Source organism: Xyrauchen texanus, chromosome 25 (assembly GCF_025860055.1).
Source record: "Xyrauchen texanus isolate HMW12.3.18 chromosome 25, RBS_HiC_50CHRs, whole genome shotgun sequence".
Classification (NCBI taxonomy): Eukaryota; Metazoa; Chordata; class Actinopteri; order Cypriniformes; family Catostomidae; genus Xyrauchen; species Xyrauchen texanus.
Window position 1 is genome coordinate 42451330 of NC_068300.1, and position 17755 is coordinate 42469084.

The window sequence follows — 17755 nt, forward strand, 5'->3', positions numbered from 1 at the left end:
TTCTCATTACTGTAAAATAAATACTGTACAACAATGATTTAAATGAGCATAAATTGAAGGCAGTACAGCAAATACTGCCATGATGTATACATAAAATATAATCTATCAAATGTAAATAATAATTTCACATTCTGAAAGTGAAAGTGTAGATTTATTGTAAAAAATAAAGGACTTTTGATCTGTTTCTCACAGACACCTATTATATCACTTGGATTACTTTCGTGCCATCTTTATGTCCTTTTTGGAGCTTCAAAGTTCCAACCACCATTCTCTTGAGTTGTATGGACTAACAGAGCTGAAGCATTCTACAAATGTTAGTTCATGTTCAGCAGATGAAGTCACACACATCTGGAATGGCATGAGGGTGAGTTGATGGGAGAATTTTCATTTTTGGGTGAACTGTTCCTTTAAGTCTCTTTTGCTCATAATTCGATCGGACTGCAAAAATAAATAAATAAAAGATGAAAAATTCCAAACAGACACATTTATATCAGAGATGATAACTGGATGCCACTCGCTGAAGTAAACATGCAATGATGTGAGTTCATGAGACGACAATGACATGTTTATTATTTCAGAATGTTTCAAATACTAAATAAACATACTGTACTAGACAGTTTACAGTAGGGTACAAGGGGCTGAAGGTTAAAAGGGTCCTTAGATTTGATTTCCTCCCACAAAGACCACCACAGCACTTTCCTAAACACCTGTTTGTCACTATCCATGCGTCACTGCGTGCATCTAAAGGTTGATTCTGAGGCGATTTGATTGAATTTGAGATATTTTTGAAAATGTTGCAAATATATGCATCTAATGAGAATCCAAGTATCAAGAAAATGAGTATCGTTTGATACGGATCCTGATCCAATACCAGTGTTGTGTTTCTCTATAATTCACTGTGTGGAACTGACCTCTATCAATACATTATTTCATTATAAAATAGGAAAAGCTTGCACAAAACTAGTCTGCAGAATGCAGCAGTGAAAATAACATGATCCCAGTGAAAGTCTTCAGGAGAAAACAAGCCGGTTCACTGCACACTTTTGAACATTTCAGATCTCTCTCTCTCTCATTTATTTCATTTTAGTTTTATTAGTATATCAATCCACTTTCAATCTCACAGTAATTTTTGGAAGCCAATTGTTCAAATTATTTTCTAAATGGGGCCCCGGGTTGGTCGGTTGCTTGGGGCCTCAAAATTCCTAAACCCACCCGTTTGTGTTTAGCGACCAAATATTGAGCTGAGTAGCGCATCACGAGCCTCTGTGCGTGTTTATGTGTGTGTGTTGGCAGAGTGCTGCTCGTTCAGTAAAGTGTGGTGTCAGAGAACACAAACGCAGACTTCTGCAAGAGCCTGAATAAAATGCACAAGTTATATGAACTGCTTTAGTGCTGATTTTATTTATGTTATTATTTGAGCTTGACATTGACGTCAATCATTAACATGCAGAATCAGATTTGTATCGGGCTCGTCGGACTGATTCCCGATCCGGGTAAAAACATCATTATTGGACCCAATTCTGATCCAGGTATTGTATCGGTGCCATCGCTAGGTTGGGGTGGCGTGGCTGGGAAACACTATAAAGGGAAACTGTATTCCACTACAGTTACAATTTCAATCATTGGTATTTAGAATACAGTTACATTCAAAAAGTAATTTGATTAATTTGAGTTTGTATTGAAGTTAATACGTACTGTGAAGCTGAAGTCTCAGAGAAGTTTATGTTGATGAAGTTTGTGTGACACTGATCTGATTGAACTGAGAAAAGCTCTGAGAAGAGTGCACACAGAGTGTTGAAGACAGAGAAATAAAGAGCCTTACTTGACTACATCACTGCTCTTCTCCTCCCTTCCATCTCCGAATGTGGAGTTCTTACATCGGCTAATCAAGTACTGTACTCGTTCAGCTTTAAAAATCTGACCAGTAACACATTACTACAATTTGCCTACAATTTGACCTCACAACTCTATAGAATTGAATTGTTTATATGAATAACCGATATACAGGATTAAGATTACATTAAAAGAGAATTGTACAGTTATAAACAGATATGTGAGAGTTAACATCAGCAATCTCATCTGTCTTCGGTCAAAAGAGACCAGGGTTCATGAACTGCAACCATTTTATATTGGTTGCAGTTTATATCCTTATCAGATCTGTGCTCAAAAAGAGAGCCACTGGTGGTAGGGGTAGTTCACACCTTTGTTCATTCAGTACAAAGCTGTCATTTAATAGCACCGAAGGTGCTGTGGCACCTAATGTTTTCATTAGTATTGTTATTTATTCCTCTATGGCAGCCCATAGAAATATATATAGGAAAAATATCACATTTGGCACACTGATAGGGGTGGTCATGAATAGCTCCCTTTATATTAAAACTCCATCCATTACAGTAACTGCCATCTTGGATTATGATGTTTATAGTTTTTTTCCCCAACTTTTTCTTCAAACTTTTTCCAATTTTCCTAAACAATGGTTCAAATAATTCTACAGACTGAGCTGCACAGAATTAATCATATTGAATTTAGATTTTCGACTTTGTTGAAACGTTACACAAGCAAATATATAACGACGTGGCCGTGAAAACGGATTTGAGACTGTATCATGGCAACTCTTTGTTATATTGAAATGAAACTTGGTATGCTTCATGTGGGCAAAGGTCTGAGGGCACCTCCAGAGTTAGGCGACAACACCTCCTATGGGTCAAAATATGTGAAACAATTGCTCATTTTGCCCATAACTTTTGAACATATGAGGTTGGTGTCTGTGGATTCTTTGGATCATGCAGAATTGAATGATACCAGTTTTCCCATATCGGCCATACTGCCTCGCCACCATATTGACATTTATTCAAAAATATATTTTAAATACATTGTTTGGAGATATTGTCACCTATATTTCAATAGATAACCTACACTTGTGTGCTGACTTTAACCTGAGGAAGTCTCTTTGCCACACATTAGATCTGTCAACTGGTGAATAGTTGAATGGTTGCTGGGCAGTTCCACAATCAAATTCTGAATTTGATCTCTGTTGAAGTCACTTTACACACCCTAAAAACTTGGTCTGATTTTCCCAAACAATGGAATTTTTTGGTAATTTTGAATTTCAGCAGTTACGGCATCACAAAGTTAACAAGGTTGATGTGAAAATGGATTTGAGCCTGTATCCTGGCAACCCTTTGTCCTATCAAAAGTAGACTTGGTATGCTTCATGAGGACCATAGTCTGAGGGCACAAGCAGAGTTTTGCGACAGCACCACCTATAAAGATACTTTTTGCCTGTAACTTTTGAACTGTATGTCCTAAAATCATGGAGTTGAAGACTGTGGATTCTGTGGATCATGAGGATTTCAACTATACCAATGTTCCACATATCAGCTATATTGCCTCTCCACCATATTTAATTTTATAAAATGTGATATATCTTTTAAATACATTGTCGGATTTCAAAGAAAATTAGCATGCATCATCAACATCATGTCCTGATGATACTTAAGCAGTGTAGAGATGATGAGGTCAGAAGATAACCTACACTTGTGTGCTGACTCTAACCTCAGGAAGTCTCTTTGCCACTTGAAAAAATGTCAACTGTGTGGCTCAGTGCATTAACCTGTTGATACACATGAGGTGGTGACGTCACTCTGCTTATGTTTAATATATAATTTACCGTCTATAAATGTAATGAATGTTAACAAATGATACATCTTTTCAAAGGTCTAAGGGTTCAACATTGATATCCGATCTCTGTTTCATGATAGCAATACTCCAGAAAAAGCTCTTTAGTTATGTGTGCCAGGAGTACAAATGAAAACATGCAATATCAAAACGGGACTTCATACCTTTTTTATGAAAACGCGTGTAAAGTGATCAATGGAAAGGAGGAGGCGAGAACCGGCTTGTCAATATAAATAATAGTTTTAATGATAAACTTAAAAGACAACATAAACACACACATGACGGACATGTCCATAAACAATCTCTCTCTCCCGCACGATCCCCTGCAGTTGACCTTTATTCCTCACGGAGGCATAATTAGCCTAATACGGGACCGGGTGTGTAGGATCACGACCCGGCCCGCCCTCCGCCCTGCCACATTCCTCCTTCGTTCTCTCAGGCTGGGGAGCCCCCGGCCTGACGTACACCCCCCCCCCCCCCACTTTCCCTGGGGGAGGGCGTGCTTTAAGTCTAGTCTGCCAGCAGGTCATCCCCATCTACCTGGACGAGGGAGGGGACAAGGGGAGGGAAACAGAAATAATTAAAATGGGGGGGGGGTACTTCCTGTAACAGTGTAGTACCCCCCAAAAAACACTGTCAAATTTAAAAGAGGGAAAAGGCCAACGCAGAGCGACAGTGAGAGAGAGAGAGGAGAGAGAGATAAAAAAAAACTTGCCAGTTCTCCGATACGCCGCAGCTTGTTCCTCGGCCACTCCTCCACCCTCTATCGGCTGACAGCCGCGCCTCTCTGGGCGGATCAGAGGCAGTCCTCCAGCCCCGGGTGGACGGAACACCCCGCCGCGTTCTCGGGGAACAGAAGGGGTCTCCCCCGCCCCTGGCAGCAGTTCTCTCACTCCAGGCGGTCGGCAGTGAGCCCCTCCCCGCTCGTGGTCTTAAACCCCGCCGCGTTTCAGCAGCTGGTAGGCGACTCCTACGCCCCTGGCAGGGGCCCTGACCGCTCCAGGTGGTCGGTTAGGAGCCCCTTCTCCCCTCGCGGTCGGCGGCCATCGTCCTCTTTCAGGCGGCTGGGCTCCTTGTCCCCCGACAGATGGCCGGTTGCTCCATTGGGGTGGACGGTAGTGGCGATAACTCTACTACGGCGTATCCCTCCTCCTTCCCGGGCTTTGGCACCAGTGTAAAGTGATCAATGGAAAGGAGGAGGCGAGAACCAGTTTGACAATATAAATAATAGTTTTAATGATAAACTTAAAAGACAACATAAACACACACATGACGGACATGTCCGTAAACAATCTCTCTCTCCCGCACGATCCCCTGCAGTTGACCTTTATTCCTCACGGAGGCATAATTAGCCTAATACGGGACCGGGTGTGTAGGATCATGACCCGGCCCCACTCTCCGCCCTGCCACAACGCGATCGCCAGATGAATCCAGTTCGTTACACTTGGGTCAATTGTCCATGACAAGCATTCATTGAAAAACATCCAATAGCACTTTTTGTCCAAGTAATATATCTGAGAAATATTGATATATTCTCCATTGTTTACATGAGATCTCGTCTGAAAGATTTACCCTTTGTTGTCAATCTTCAATAAACTGCAATCTGAGCAGCACTCATGTTGTAAAACTGTATATGATCTTATATATTAGAGTCTCATAAACAAAACGAGCCTGTCTCCAAAGTCTGTTTTTAAAAATTCAGCCTTGTTTTATTCATAATAACAAAGCAGTACAGTCAGATTTTGTGTCGTCTTGAAAAGCAGAGCCTTAATTTTACTCTGTATGCTGCCTGCGATTTTAAAGAGAAAAAAGCTTGCAGGAACCAAATTTTTTGTTAGATCGTCTTCAATTTTGAAATATAACTTCTTTAGACTTGTGGCTTTGAGAACATTGAATTTCTGGGTTGTCTTGGCACTTTTATTATTATTGTTTTCTAGATTATAAAAACATGTTTAGCACAAAATATTTCCATTACTATAAACTTCAGCTTCTCTAACTTTAAAAATTAACAACATATATTAATTCTGAAACTTCGGCCCAAAAGTGTCTTCTTTCAAAAGATACTACAAATACTTTTATTAAATAATTGCAGGGCTTATCACAGATCATTTCTGCTCGCAGGTATACTTCTTGTTCTTTGTCTTAGTGTTGTTCTTCTGATATATAAGGGACTGATATCCTTTGAAAGGACTGTGAAATTTGGAGACAGCATCCCCTGTAGTTCCAAAAACATGTGATAGCTTAGCATGCTAATATGTTAGCATGTTAACTGTTCGGTTTTTTGTCTTACAGGGCTATTTGATCACAATGCTATCCATAGGGCAACATTAGCTTAGCATGCTAATCAGTTAGGAATTTCCATATCAGCCATATAGACTCTGCTATATTGAATCTGATAAAAAAGTGAAAAATCTTAACAAAATCGGTATGCATCATCGATATCATGTCCTGAGGATAACAGAAGTCTGGAGACAGAGCCACCAATAGTTCAAAAGATAAGCTACACTTGTGTGCTGACTTTAACCTAAGGAAGTCTCTTTGCCAGTAAGTTCATTGTAACTCTATACCTGGCTGCTACCTCAATAACTGCTATGTCCATAGAACAGTATTTCATAGTATGTAATGTTTACATTCTGCATTTTAGAAAGTGTCATCTTTTTGCATTACTCAAAGATTAGAAATGTGTACTGGTCGGCGCTGCACTGTCTCTTACTGTGACTATTGTCCGGTTCCTTTTTAGTAATTATTGTACTGTTCTGTACTTTTTTGCACATGTTTGCACGTGCACTTTATGTAGAAATATTATGTAGAAATATGATTTAGTCTGTGTAGTCTCATGTGGTTCTGTGTTTGTCCTATGTTGTTTATGTTGCACCATGGTCCTGGAGGAACGTTGTCTCGTTTTGCTGTGTACTACTAACTGTATATGGTTGAAACGACAATAAAAACCACTTGACTTGATTAGACATGCCAACTGAGTGATTTAGAGTGTTCAAACACTGGTTTATTGTTCAAAAGGTTGTGGGTTAGAATCCCCACCTTTACAAGTCATTCGGTATAAATCTCTGTATTTCTGGTGATTTTGTATCTAAGCTTGTATGTCTCTTTGTTTTCTGGCAATATTGTTGCTGTGTGGTGCAGTGAATAGCACACTGAACTGTGGAACAGAAAGTTGTCTGGGGCAATGTGATCTGTGTTTGCTCTGTGAGATCTTTGGGTTGTGCAGTGGTTGCCATGCTGGTGCTTGGCCCTGTAATTGATGCTTACAGCTATATTATTAATTGCATCTGTATACAATTACGAAAGGCCTCCCTGGGGAACAAAGAGCAAGTAAATCTGGCAGTGCAATAATGATATCTAATTAATTTCTCATACATAAATTGTACGTTTTTCCATATTGTATATTTCTTGCTATTAAGTGATTTGCTTTTTTGGGCACTGCACAAATCCAGTTTGTGGCAAAGAATATGTGAAGTGTGAACATTGCCTTTTGTTTAAATAATTGTATGTTACTTGGGCCTTTAACTTTTGGAATGCAATATCACAACTCTAAATGTGATATTGCATCCAGCACCTTTACTATTTTAAGGACCAAAAAGGACCACTACATTTGTGACCTCAACACCCCCTCTAGCAGATTATTCCCAGCAGATGGCAGAATCTATCCATCTACAGTGCATTCAGAAATTGAACAGACCCTTTCATTTTTTCACATTTTATGTTGCAGCCTTATGCTAAAACCACATCAATCTACACTCCACACCCCATAATGACAAAGCAAAAAGGGATTTTTGATAACTTTGCAAATGTATAAAAAAAAATGGCATAAGAATTCAGACCCTTTGCAATGACACATGAAATGTAGCTCAGGCCACATTTCTCTGGATCATCTTTGAGATGTTTCTGCACCTGTGGCAAATGAAATTGATTGGACATCATTTGGAAAGGCACATACCTGTCTACATAAGGTTTCACAGCTGGAAATGTATATCAGAGCAAAAACCAAGCCATGAGGTCAAAGGAACCACATGCAGCGCTCAGAGACAGGGATTGTGTCAAGGCACAGTCTGGGGAAGGTTAAATCTTTTTTTAGCTGCATTAAAGGTTCCCAACAGCACATTGGACTCCATAATTCTTAAATGGAAGTTTGGAACATAGCTGCATGGCCAAACTGAGCAATCGGTGCAGAAGTCCTTGATAAGAGCAAGAACCCAATGGTCACCCTGGTTGAGCTCCATAGATCATGTGTGGAGATGGGAGAACCTCGCAGAAGGACAACCATCCCTGCAACACTCCTCTCAGACAGTGTGAAACAAAATTCTCTGGTCTAATGAAACAAAGATTGAACTGTTTGGCCTCAATTCCAAATGTCATGTCTGGTGGAAACCAGGCAACGCTCATCACCTCACAATACCATCCCAATGGTGAAGCATGGTGGTGATAGCATCATGCTGTGGGGGTGTTTTTCAGCGGCAGGAACTGGGGGACTGGTCAGGGTTGAAGGACAGCTGAACGCAGCAAAATACAGAGAATCTCCTTAATGAAAACCTGGTCCAGAGTGCTCAGTAACTCAGACTGGGCCGAATGTTCACCATTCAACATAGCATTGACCATTAGCACACGGCCAAGACTACGCAAGAGTGGCTACGGGACAACTCTGTGAATGTCCTTGAGTGGCCCAGCCAGAGCCTGGACTTGAACCCAATCAAACATCTCTGGAGAGACCTAAACATTGCTGTCCAACGACGGTCCCCATCAGAGCTTAAGGATCTGTAGAGAAGAATGGCAGAAAATCCCCAAATCCAGATGTGAGGCTGTAATCGCTGCCAAAGGTGCTTCAACTAAATACTGAGTAAAGGGTCTGAATACTTATGTCAATCTGATATTTCAGTTTTATCTTTTTAATAATTGTATAAAGTTATAAAATCTGGTTTTTGCTTTATCAGAGTGTAGACTGATGCGAAAACTAAAGCATTTTAGCTTAAGGCTGCAATATAACAAAATGTGAAAAAATTAAGGGGTTTTAATTCTTTCTACATGTACTCTACCTATCCATCTGTCTGTCTGTCTGTCTATCTGTCTGTCTGTCTATCTGTCTATCTGTCTGTCTATCTGTCTGTCTGTCTGTCTATACACCGTCCGCCTGTCACTTATTTTGTTAAATTACAAAGTGATAATTATTATATTCATGCATACTGGTCTATCGTTGATCTGTCTCAACAGTGTCTCTGTCATTTAAACACACATGTGAAATTACAGCATGCTTTATATCTAAGACACCAAATACTCTGTGTCCATTAGGGTTGTGCCGATGGACGATATCATCGTCCATCGTGATGGCTGACCAACATCACGATGTAGAGCCACCATCGTGATGCCACGCCCCCTTTTGCGAGTCTTGCTAGTGTGACTCACTAATCCTAGTCTCTTCTATAGTTAACCTAAAAACTTTGCAGGGATTGCTCTGTAAATTAAATTGAGAATATAACTAATGCATATATGCTATTTTAAATACTGTAGTATATGCCAGAGATGTGACGTGTTAGTCTGTGAAAATACCGTGTCAGGCAGGCTACACAAATATTGATCTTGACATTGTTAGCTTCTTGTCTTTTTGTTACATGTCTTACACTGTACATTTAGATTAAAATATTTTATGTTGTAGGCTACAAGAAAATAGCCTTTATTAATTAATTATTAGTAGTTGTAGTGTCTCAGAAAATCTTGCTCATTGTCACATAGCTCTTGTATACACTGAAGCGGCAGTTTAAGATAAACCCAGACCAGTGAACGTCAAATAACTTTTGTCTGGTTAATATTATTAAAGAAAAATTTCCTTGGCCATAAATCCATAATGTCAAATCAAATGAAAGAAACAAGGTGAATATGAATAACACACATTTATTAAAACAAGAAAACGGGAACAACGCTCAGACCGAAACTCGGCATTAACATTTCACTTATAATTAGCAGCACAATTAACTTCAGCACAGGCTACAAAATAAATTATGTTATTGAAATATTGTAAAGTGGTCATATGAACTACACAAATGAACGTTTAAAAAGTAATATGCAAAATCGAATAGCTCCGCAACGGATGGCGAAAAATGCGTAAAGAAGTCTAATATCTTTCACCATAGACCATGTTTAAATTTCGATGTTTCTGGCCAGAAATACCAACATATTCACTTTATCTGGTTTTAATAAGCTGCGGATTGGAGTAACTACACTACCCGCTGTGCTGAAGACCCGCTCTGATGGAGTACTGGTAGCACATATGCACAGATATTTCCGTGCTAATCTTGCCATGAACGGAAACCTTTTGTCGTTCGTTTTCCACCAAGTCAGCGGGTCCTCTTCCCCATCAATGGCCATTTCCTGCAGGTAGCCTACATGGTCATTTCTGCCTCGACCTTTTGCTCATCAGTGAGTAAAATAACAAAATTATAGTTTTTAAGTGGAAAATAGTATTTATATAAAGAGATATGTTAAAATAAAAAGTGCACAACTCTTAAGTGAAAGCTAAAAAAAAAAAAAAATGCTTCACATGTCGTGCAACCTACTGATAAAGCGCCGACGAGTCATTAGTGGGGTTAGTAAAATAACAAAATTATAATTTTTCATATAATTTCTGAAAATCGACGATATCATCATCCATCGCGATGTTTTACTGTCAACATCGTCAACTGCCAATTTAGGGGACATCGCCCAACCCTAGTGTCCATTGGCTTTTACAGAAAGTCACATGTTCTAGAAGGTCAGTAACTAGCAGAACTTCATTATACTGTATTGTAGAGTCTCACAGACTGTGGTTTGGTCTCTCTTTCTCTTTGTTAACTGACAGTGACAGCTCTTACTCATGAGCGTGAAGGACACATTGCTGTCCTGTGATAAGACTTAAGCCCCGTTCACACTGTCAGCGACTCGCATTCATAAAGAAACAGGACACCATTCATTTTCAATAAGAGCTGGCAAATACCGGGTGACACCAGTGACAGCGGCTGTTGGTGACAGGATGTGGGCATGTCAAGAGACGCAAAGTTGAGAAAAGGTCAAAGTAAAATGAGAGAATAGCATTCCATGAAAGATTCATAAGCTTCAGGCCACCTTCAGTGTGAGTTGAGGAGTGATTATACATGCTTAAACCTTGATTTGAAAATGCATATCAGCTTGACAAAGTCACAGCTTCAGTTACCAGACTAAAAGGTTTTACAGTTTTGCTTAACTAGTGACATACAGATATCAAAACACATCTAAAGATGCATATCTTTCGTGAGCACTTGTCTCAAACATCTCACTCCATTCTTTCACTACGGTCTATCACCTTGTGAGAGTGTGCTTGTACTTCTCTGAGCAATTTGAAACTTTGTATCGCAGCACTTCTCATATTATTGCTTCTTTATGATGAATTGCTTTTGCTCTATTCCTCATTTATAAGTCGCTTAGGATAAAAGCTTCTGCTAATTTAATAAATGTAAATGTAAAAATGTAAATCAGAACCAGCAAAGGACTAGTCTCACATTCAGACTGCCCATAGTCTTTTCTTTTGTCAGGTTTGCCAGGTTAGTGGCAATGTTGGGTATAATGTGATTACAAAGTAATTACTGTTACTGTAATCTTATGACCTTTTAGTCAAAGTAGTGTAATGCATTATATTAAAAATTCTTGTGATCATATTAGTTACTTTATTTTCATGTAATTACTTCTAAGTGCATTACATGGGTTACACATTGTGATGAGGAGGAGAGAGAGAGAGAGAGAGAGAGAGAGAGAGAGAGGGGGAGAGATGCACGCGACAGCTCTGTGTGTGTGTCATTATGTTTCAGTTTTATGTTGATGTCTCATTAAAGTCTTGTTTATTGTTAATCCGGTTCCTGCTTCCTACTTTCCCTACCGAAAAAGAGGCTTGACTGCCACACTAGTCCCAAACCTGGGACTGGAGGAAGACACACTGACATGGAGTCCTTGCTGCTGCCATCCGCCAGGGAGTGGAGGATCCCGTTGCTGTCCACAGGGGGCGGAGGAGCTGGCAGAGGACCATGTGGCTGAGCGATCAGGAACCTGAGTTTTTTTTTCTTTTTCCTTTCTCTCTCCCCTCTCTCTCTCAGGCTCTCCCGCTCCCTCTCTCCCTCTCCCCTCATCCTACTCAGATTCCCAGGTGGCAGAGAAGACTGTCTGGCGGAAGGACGGCTGAAAGGGCAACAACTTCCCTCCAGGAAGGGAGGGGGCAGTAAGTCAGGCCAGAGGTTTCCCCGGCCTGAATCGGGCATTGGGGGTATGTGACGAGGAGGAGGATGTGTCCCGATCGTTACGATGGACGCCCGGCACTGAATCAGCCCAATCAGCCAGGAGAGGGATAAAGAGGAGCCGGGGATGCCAGTTCGAGTGAGATGCACGCGGCTTTTGTTGATTGTTAATCCGGTTCCTGTTTCCTCCTTTCCCTACCTAACAAGAGGCTTGTCTGCCACACACATATTTCTAAAATAACATTACTTATGTAGAATACTTGAACATTACTTATGTAGAATGAATTAGTTCATATGTACATCTGTTTGTTGTTCTGTGACAGCTGAAGTGTGAGTGACAAGGACAAAATATAGACATTATTTCAATTTGTTGAGTGGAAAAAAACATATCTGTGAAAAGTGTGTAAAGTAGTTAGTAATGTGATTATTTTTCGAAGGGTTCTGCTACCTCGAAAATCCCAATTTAAACCCTGCACATAGAACATATTGTGGCTGCACTGCTGATGTCCATATTTGAAATTCTGTTTCATAACACATCTACACACTGTATATTCAGTCTGGTGTGACACTATAAAAAGGCAGTAAAATGTTTACAATATAGCCTTATTCACTTTACAGTACTCGTTTTTGTGGCGAGCATGGCTTGACAGAGCGATAAGGATGGACGGCTTGGGGATAATGATCTCAATCAGCTGGGAGAGAGAGAGACGCACAAATATGTCTGTGTGTATGACTATGTTGAGGGGGTGACACTGAAAAGTGTGTGTTAATAAATGTCTTATGTTTGGATGTTTCCGCTACCGCTTCCTCATTTATAAGAAAGGTCGAAGTCTGCCACAGTTTTCTCCAAAGCAATATCTCTAGTGTACAGACAGCCACAGTACAGTGGTCCCATTTTGACATCATCATCATCATCATTTCACTTACCATTACAGCAGGAGAAAAAACATGAATAAGTGTGTCATTATTCATGAGAAAACACCATTACACCACCGACACTCTTCATGACATCACAAACGTCATGACTGAGCTGCTGTCCCATCATACATTACTGCTGTTTAAGTTAAATGTCAGTTTTACATAAGCATGAATGGAACATTTCTAGTTTATTGTTTTTATGTTTCCTATTGTTGGCTGTTACTTCCATAACACAAAACCTGCACCTGTAACAATGACCACTTTCAAACCTTTATTTTTGTTTCTTTTCAATAGTTTTGTTCAGTCCATTTATATGTTTGCTATGTCAAGGGCAAATCATTAAATCTCATTCTGTGGGTATGCAACAGTATGACTGATGATCTTTTAGTGACACTTGACCTGATGATGTCAGTTCTGGATGCAACAGTAGATCTAATACCCTACAATACAATTCACTTCAGCCATCAGTGTGCTGTTAGAGGTTATGCACACTGCATGAATTTATTCAGCAAATATGTTGCTATTTTAACTGATCAACAAAACAGACACCATTGACAGCACTACATTGCTGAGGGGCACTATACAATTGCACCAGTGAGCATCCGTCATAATGTAATTCTACAGGAGCTAAACAGAGCATTCAATACTATATGATTTTCTGACATTAATAAATAATTAACAGTAAAATGATGTATAATGGATTCTTTAAAATGCTATGTGTATTGTGTCAAATATTAGCTTTGTGTAACAGTGTATTAACCAGGCATGACATGATAATAGCCCCCTCTTCCATGCAACCTTTATCCACCAACAAGCGACGAGTGATGGGACATTTCAGAAAAAGCTTGGTTTCTATTTCGCCATCATTTCATTGGGTAGCCCCACCCACTGTGAAATCTCATTGTGCTGCAATCCTGCTCGTTTTCACTTTGTATTAAACACGAAGGGGCAAATTCTTATTAGGCTCATTATTACATTGCGCTTTTAATTATTTTATTTAAAAGAGATGTTTGTGTACATTTCTACAAATCATATCAGCAGTAAATCCTCAAACAATGATTAAATGATGCAGAACACTGTTAAACATTGCATATCCAGATTTTTCAGCATGTTAAAAAGGTTATTCAGGTGTCTGGACCACAGTAGTGGAGTGATGCTGTACAGTACAGATCATGATGTTCTGCTGAATCCTCCACAATATACTCGGAAGATCGGAATTGCACATGGAAATTGCGTTCAGCACAGATTTTGTGGGGCAGACATCCCATGAAAATAGCCAGTGCTTTTAATGGGTGCAATTAATTCTAAGTGAATTCCCCCCAAATATGTTCTGATTGTTTTAACAGACAAATGCCTTGTCACACCTAGTAAGGACACAGTGTAATGAAAAAACAAGCTATCCTCAATAGTGTCAAGTGTAATGGGATTTAAAAGGTTTACAGTACCCGAATGATGCCGATTTCCACTGTCGACATGGAGCAGTTCTCCGGACCACAGCTGATCGCAGCATACCGGGATTACTTGTTGTTTCTACAGGCAGAGATGCATGTCTTCTGTATGTGTGAGAACATAACCGACTTTACTGATGTATACCTCACTGTATACACATGTACAGAACTAGAGAAAACACATACACATGATGTACATTCTGATCCACTACTGACAAAATATCACAATAAAATCTGTGTGGGTCAAACGTGGCCACTAACTAACTAACTTTTAAAATGAGTTGAATTGTCACAGGTGAAAATGAGGCAGCCCTTCACTGCTTACACAAACACATTATTATACTGTAATAATACTTTGTGACGATTATTTTGTGAAAATGATAGCAGAAGCAGCGCTTTTCAAATCATTAGGGCTTTTCGCGTTTTCTCAAGAATAATCTGCTGGGGAAGAAATTCAGACACTGCCGAAATAAAGATGCAAAAAACTCAATATGAGCAATTAATCTGGAAAATAACCAAACCGTCCTATCTGCAAAGATGCCTGCTCTCTAAGAGATATGCGTTTATTCTTTACATTGCTGTAGTTACCTGGTTTTTATTTGAACTTTGTTTGAACTTTTATTCACTTTTGCACACATTCTGGACAACGTTTTGTTTTTATCGATTTTGTTGCCCTAAATAAACATTTACACATGCTGTAGTTATATGAGTCGTGGAAATGGTATTTCAAGCATTGTCAGCAGTGTCCTATACTATTAAAACTCTCTCAAACTATTTTAAACAGTGCGGCAGTGTGGAGGGTATGGCCGGGTCATGATTGTACACACCCGGTCCCTTATCAGGCTAATTAAGCCTCCGAGAGGGATAAAGGCCGACTGCGGAGTATGGTGCGGGAGAGAGAGATCATTTACGGACATATCCGTCATGTGTGCGTTTTGTCTTTTGTTTAAGTTTAGCATTAAAATATTATTTATATTGACAAGCCGGTTCTCGCCTCCTCCTTGCCCGTTTATAATCGCTTTACACTGGTGCCGAAATCCGGGAAGGAGAAGAGATGCCCGACGTGGAGTCCTCGACACTGCTGTCCACCCGGGGGAGCGCCACTACCATCCGCCGGGGGAGGGAGTAGCCAGACGGTGAATGGCCACCGTCCGCGAGGCGAGTGGGGTCTCCCCGACCGCCTGGAGCGATGGAGCCGCTGCCAGGGGCAGAGGAGTGCCCTGCCATCCCCCAGAAACGCGGAGGGGTCGTCAGAAGACTGCCATCCGCGAGGGGAGGAGGAAAGTGACTCCCCGGTATGGCCGCTGCCAGGGGCGGAGGAGTGTCCCCAGGAGTCGCCGCAAACTAGGAGGGGCGTGTGTCTAACTCCGATCCGCCCGGGGAGGAGCGGCTGTAGTCCTCCTGAGAGGGTGGAGGAGTGATCGAGGACTATGCGACGGTGTATCAGAGAACCGGCGAGTACGTTTTTTTTTTTTTCCATCTCTCTCTCTCTCTCTCACTGCCGCTCCGCATTGGCTTTTTCCCTCTCGATTAAATTGTACAGTGTTTTTTTGGGGGGGTACTACACTGTTACAGGAAGTACCCCCCTACCCCACTTAATTATTTCTGTTTCCCTCCCCTTGTCCCCTCCCTCATCCAGGTAGACGGGAATGACCTGCCGGCAGACGTGGCAGCAGAGACAGCATGGCCCTTTGTTCTATGATCGAATGGGAGACATTGAACTCTGTTTCCCAGAATGCTTCACAGCCAAACGGGAAGTCCCGCCCATGGACTCAATCTCAAACGTCATTGGTCAAAAGCGGCCAATGACCGATGACGTCATCTTCGTAACAAAACTAGCGGTTCGATTAGATTTTGCTCTCTCTGCTTACAGCCTCGCTGCCTACAACTGAGAGACCTGTCTACACACGAAGGAATTTCCCTCCTTCTGGACAAAGAGAGACCACGTTTTTCTAAACTTCACCATTTTTCTATCAACGTTGACTACCTCCCGCGTTTCTCTCAATCACCGGATCCGAGAAACAAAGCAGAGACGTGTCTCCTATCTGACGAGCGCAAGACAAAGGACCGAATCCAGATTGTTTTCTCCCGACCGCTCAACACAACAGGAATTCAACGAACAACCCTGCTGAAATCACACAGGATTTCACAAGTAAGGCTTGAAATCTGGGCAGATTTAGTTTAGAAACTGTGACTTTTCTTGTACAACTAAATCATATATATTTGATGCTGAATGTTTGATGTTTTGATTGCAATTGTATGTTTAACTACGATCACTGATTGCTGTTTTGTTTTGTGAGATCGTAATTTTTGGGGAAATTTTATTTTATTGAGTGATCTGAACTAACGATTAAATCACCCTTTTACCAGCGTTTATCCTCTGTTAAATTTCATGCACCCCTGTTTGTTCGCTCTCTCTCTCTCTCTCTCTCTCTCTCACACACACTGAAATTCATGGAGTGAGCAGCACCGCGGTTTATCTCAGGCTGGTGTTTTCAAATTCTCCCGCCTGTTTCGTTCAGTTCCTTTGTGTGTCTGCTCATTATCACCCACACGTGGTATTAGCTCTGTTGTGCTGGATCTGATCCAGCCATCTTTCTTTCCCTACACATTCAAATAATCGTTGGCTCCGCCCTTAATGATCTAATCCTCCATTTTGAAACTAGTTCCACACGAGGAGTTTAATCCGCCATTTTGTGTCTTTGTTACCGAATCGAGACACACACACACACACACACACACACACACACACACACACATACACTAGCATATAGCTCCACTATTTAGTTAGGATTTCCACTTTATGTTTTTGTGTTATATTCATCTAGTATTGGCTGTGTTCATTGCTGTTTGATTATAATAAATCTTGTTATATTATAATAAGTATTCCTAGTTGTTTGTTTGAATATTGTGTTGAAGCCAGCCTCTGCTACGTCAAGAACTCCTGTATTACTTCAGTATTGTTAAATTGTTGTTGTTAGAAGCCAACTGTAACCAGATTACTGTTGGATTCGTATGGCAATAATTCAACTAGCTTCTTCCCTTTTTGATTATTTTGATTATTAATCAAAATACTCAATCTTCAGGGTAGAATTTTATGAGTCTTGATCAGTCACTTACTATCATTTTCTCTTGTCAAAGAGTGGAGCCCCGAGGATAGAATTTAACTAATTAAATTCTATTATTTAATTTAATTATTCATTATATCTGATAGTAAAACTGATCTAAACAACCTGTGCACCCTACAGAGTTCATTTCAACACATACTAATCCATTTTTAACATGAAAAATGTTATAAGTTAACATTAGTTAATACAATATAAACTAACATGAACAAACAATAAACATTTGTATTTTAATGAATTGACATTAGCCATGATTAATAAATGCTGGAACATTTTATTATTCTGTACATTGCTAATGATACCTAATGCAAACCTTGTTGTAAAATGTTACCCAGTAATT

At 40.3% G+C, this 17755-nt stretch overlaps 1 protein-coding gene across 2 annotated transcripts in view; it reads right to left on the reverse strand.

Annotated features, from left to right (window-relative positions):
- iqsec1a (IQ motif and Sec7 domain ArfGEF 1a) overlaps positions 1-17755 on the reverse strand; it is a 193549-nt gene that overhangs the window by 149895 nt on the left and 25899 nt on the right. For both annotated transcript variants that reach the window (XM_052091690.1, XM_052091693.1), the window contains exon 3: positions 14288-14395. In XM_052091690.1, the coding sequence (XP_051947650.1) occupies positions 14288-14395 (108 nt within the window). The remainder of the gene's footprint in view (positions 1-14287; positions 14396-17755) is intronic.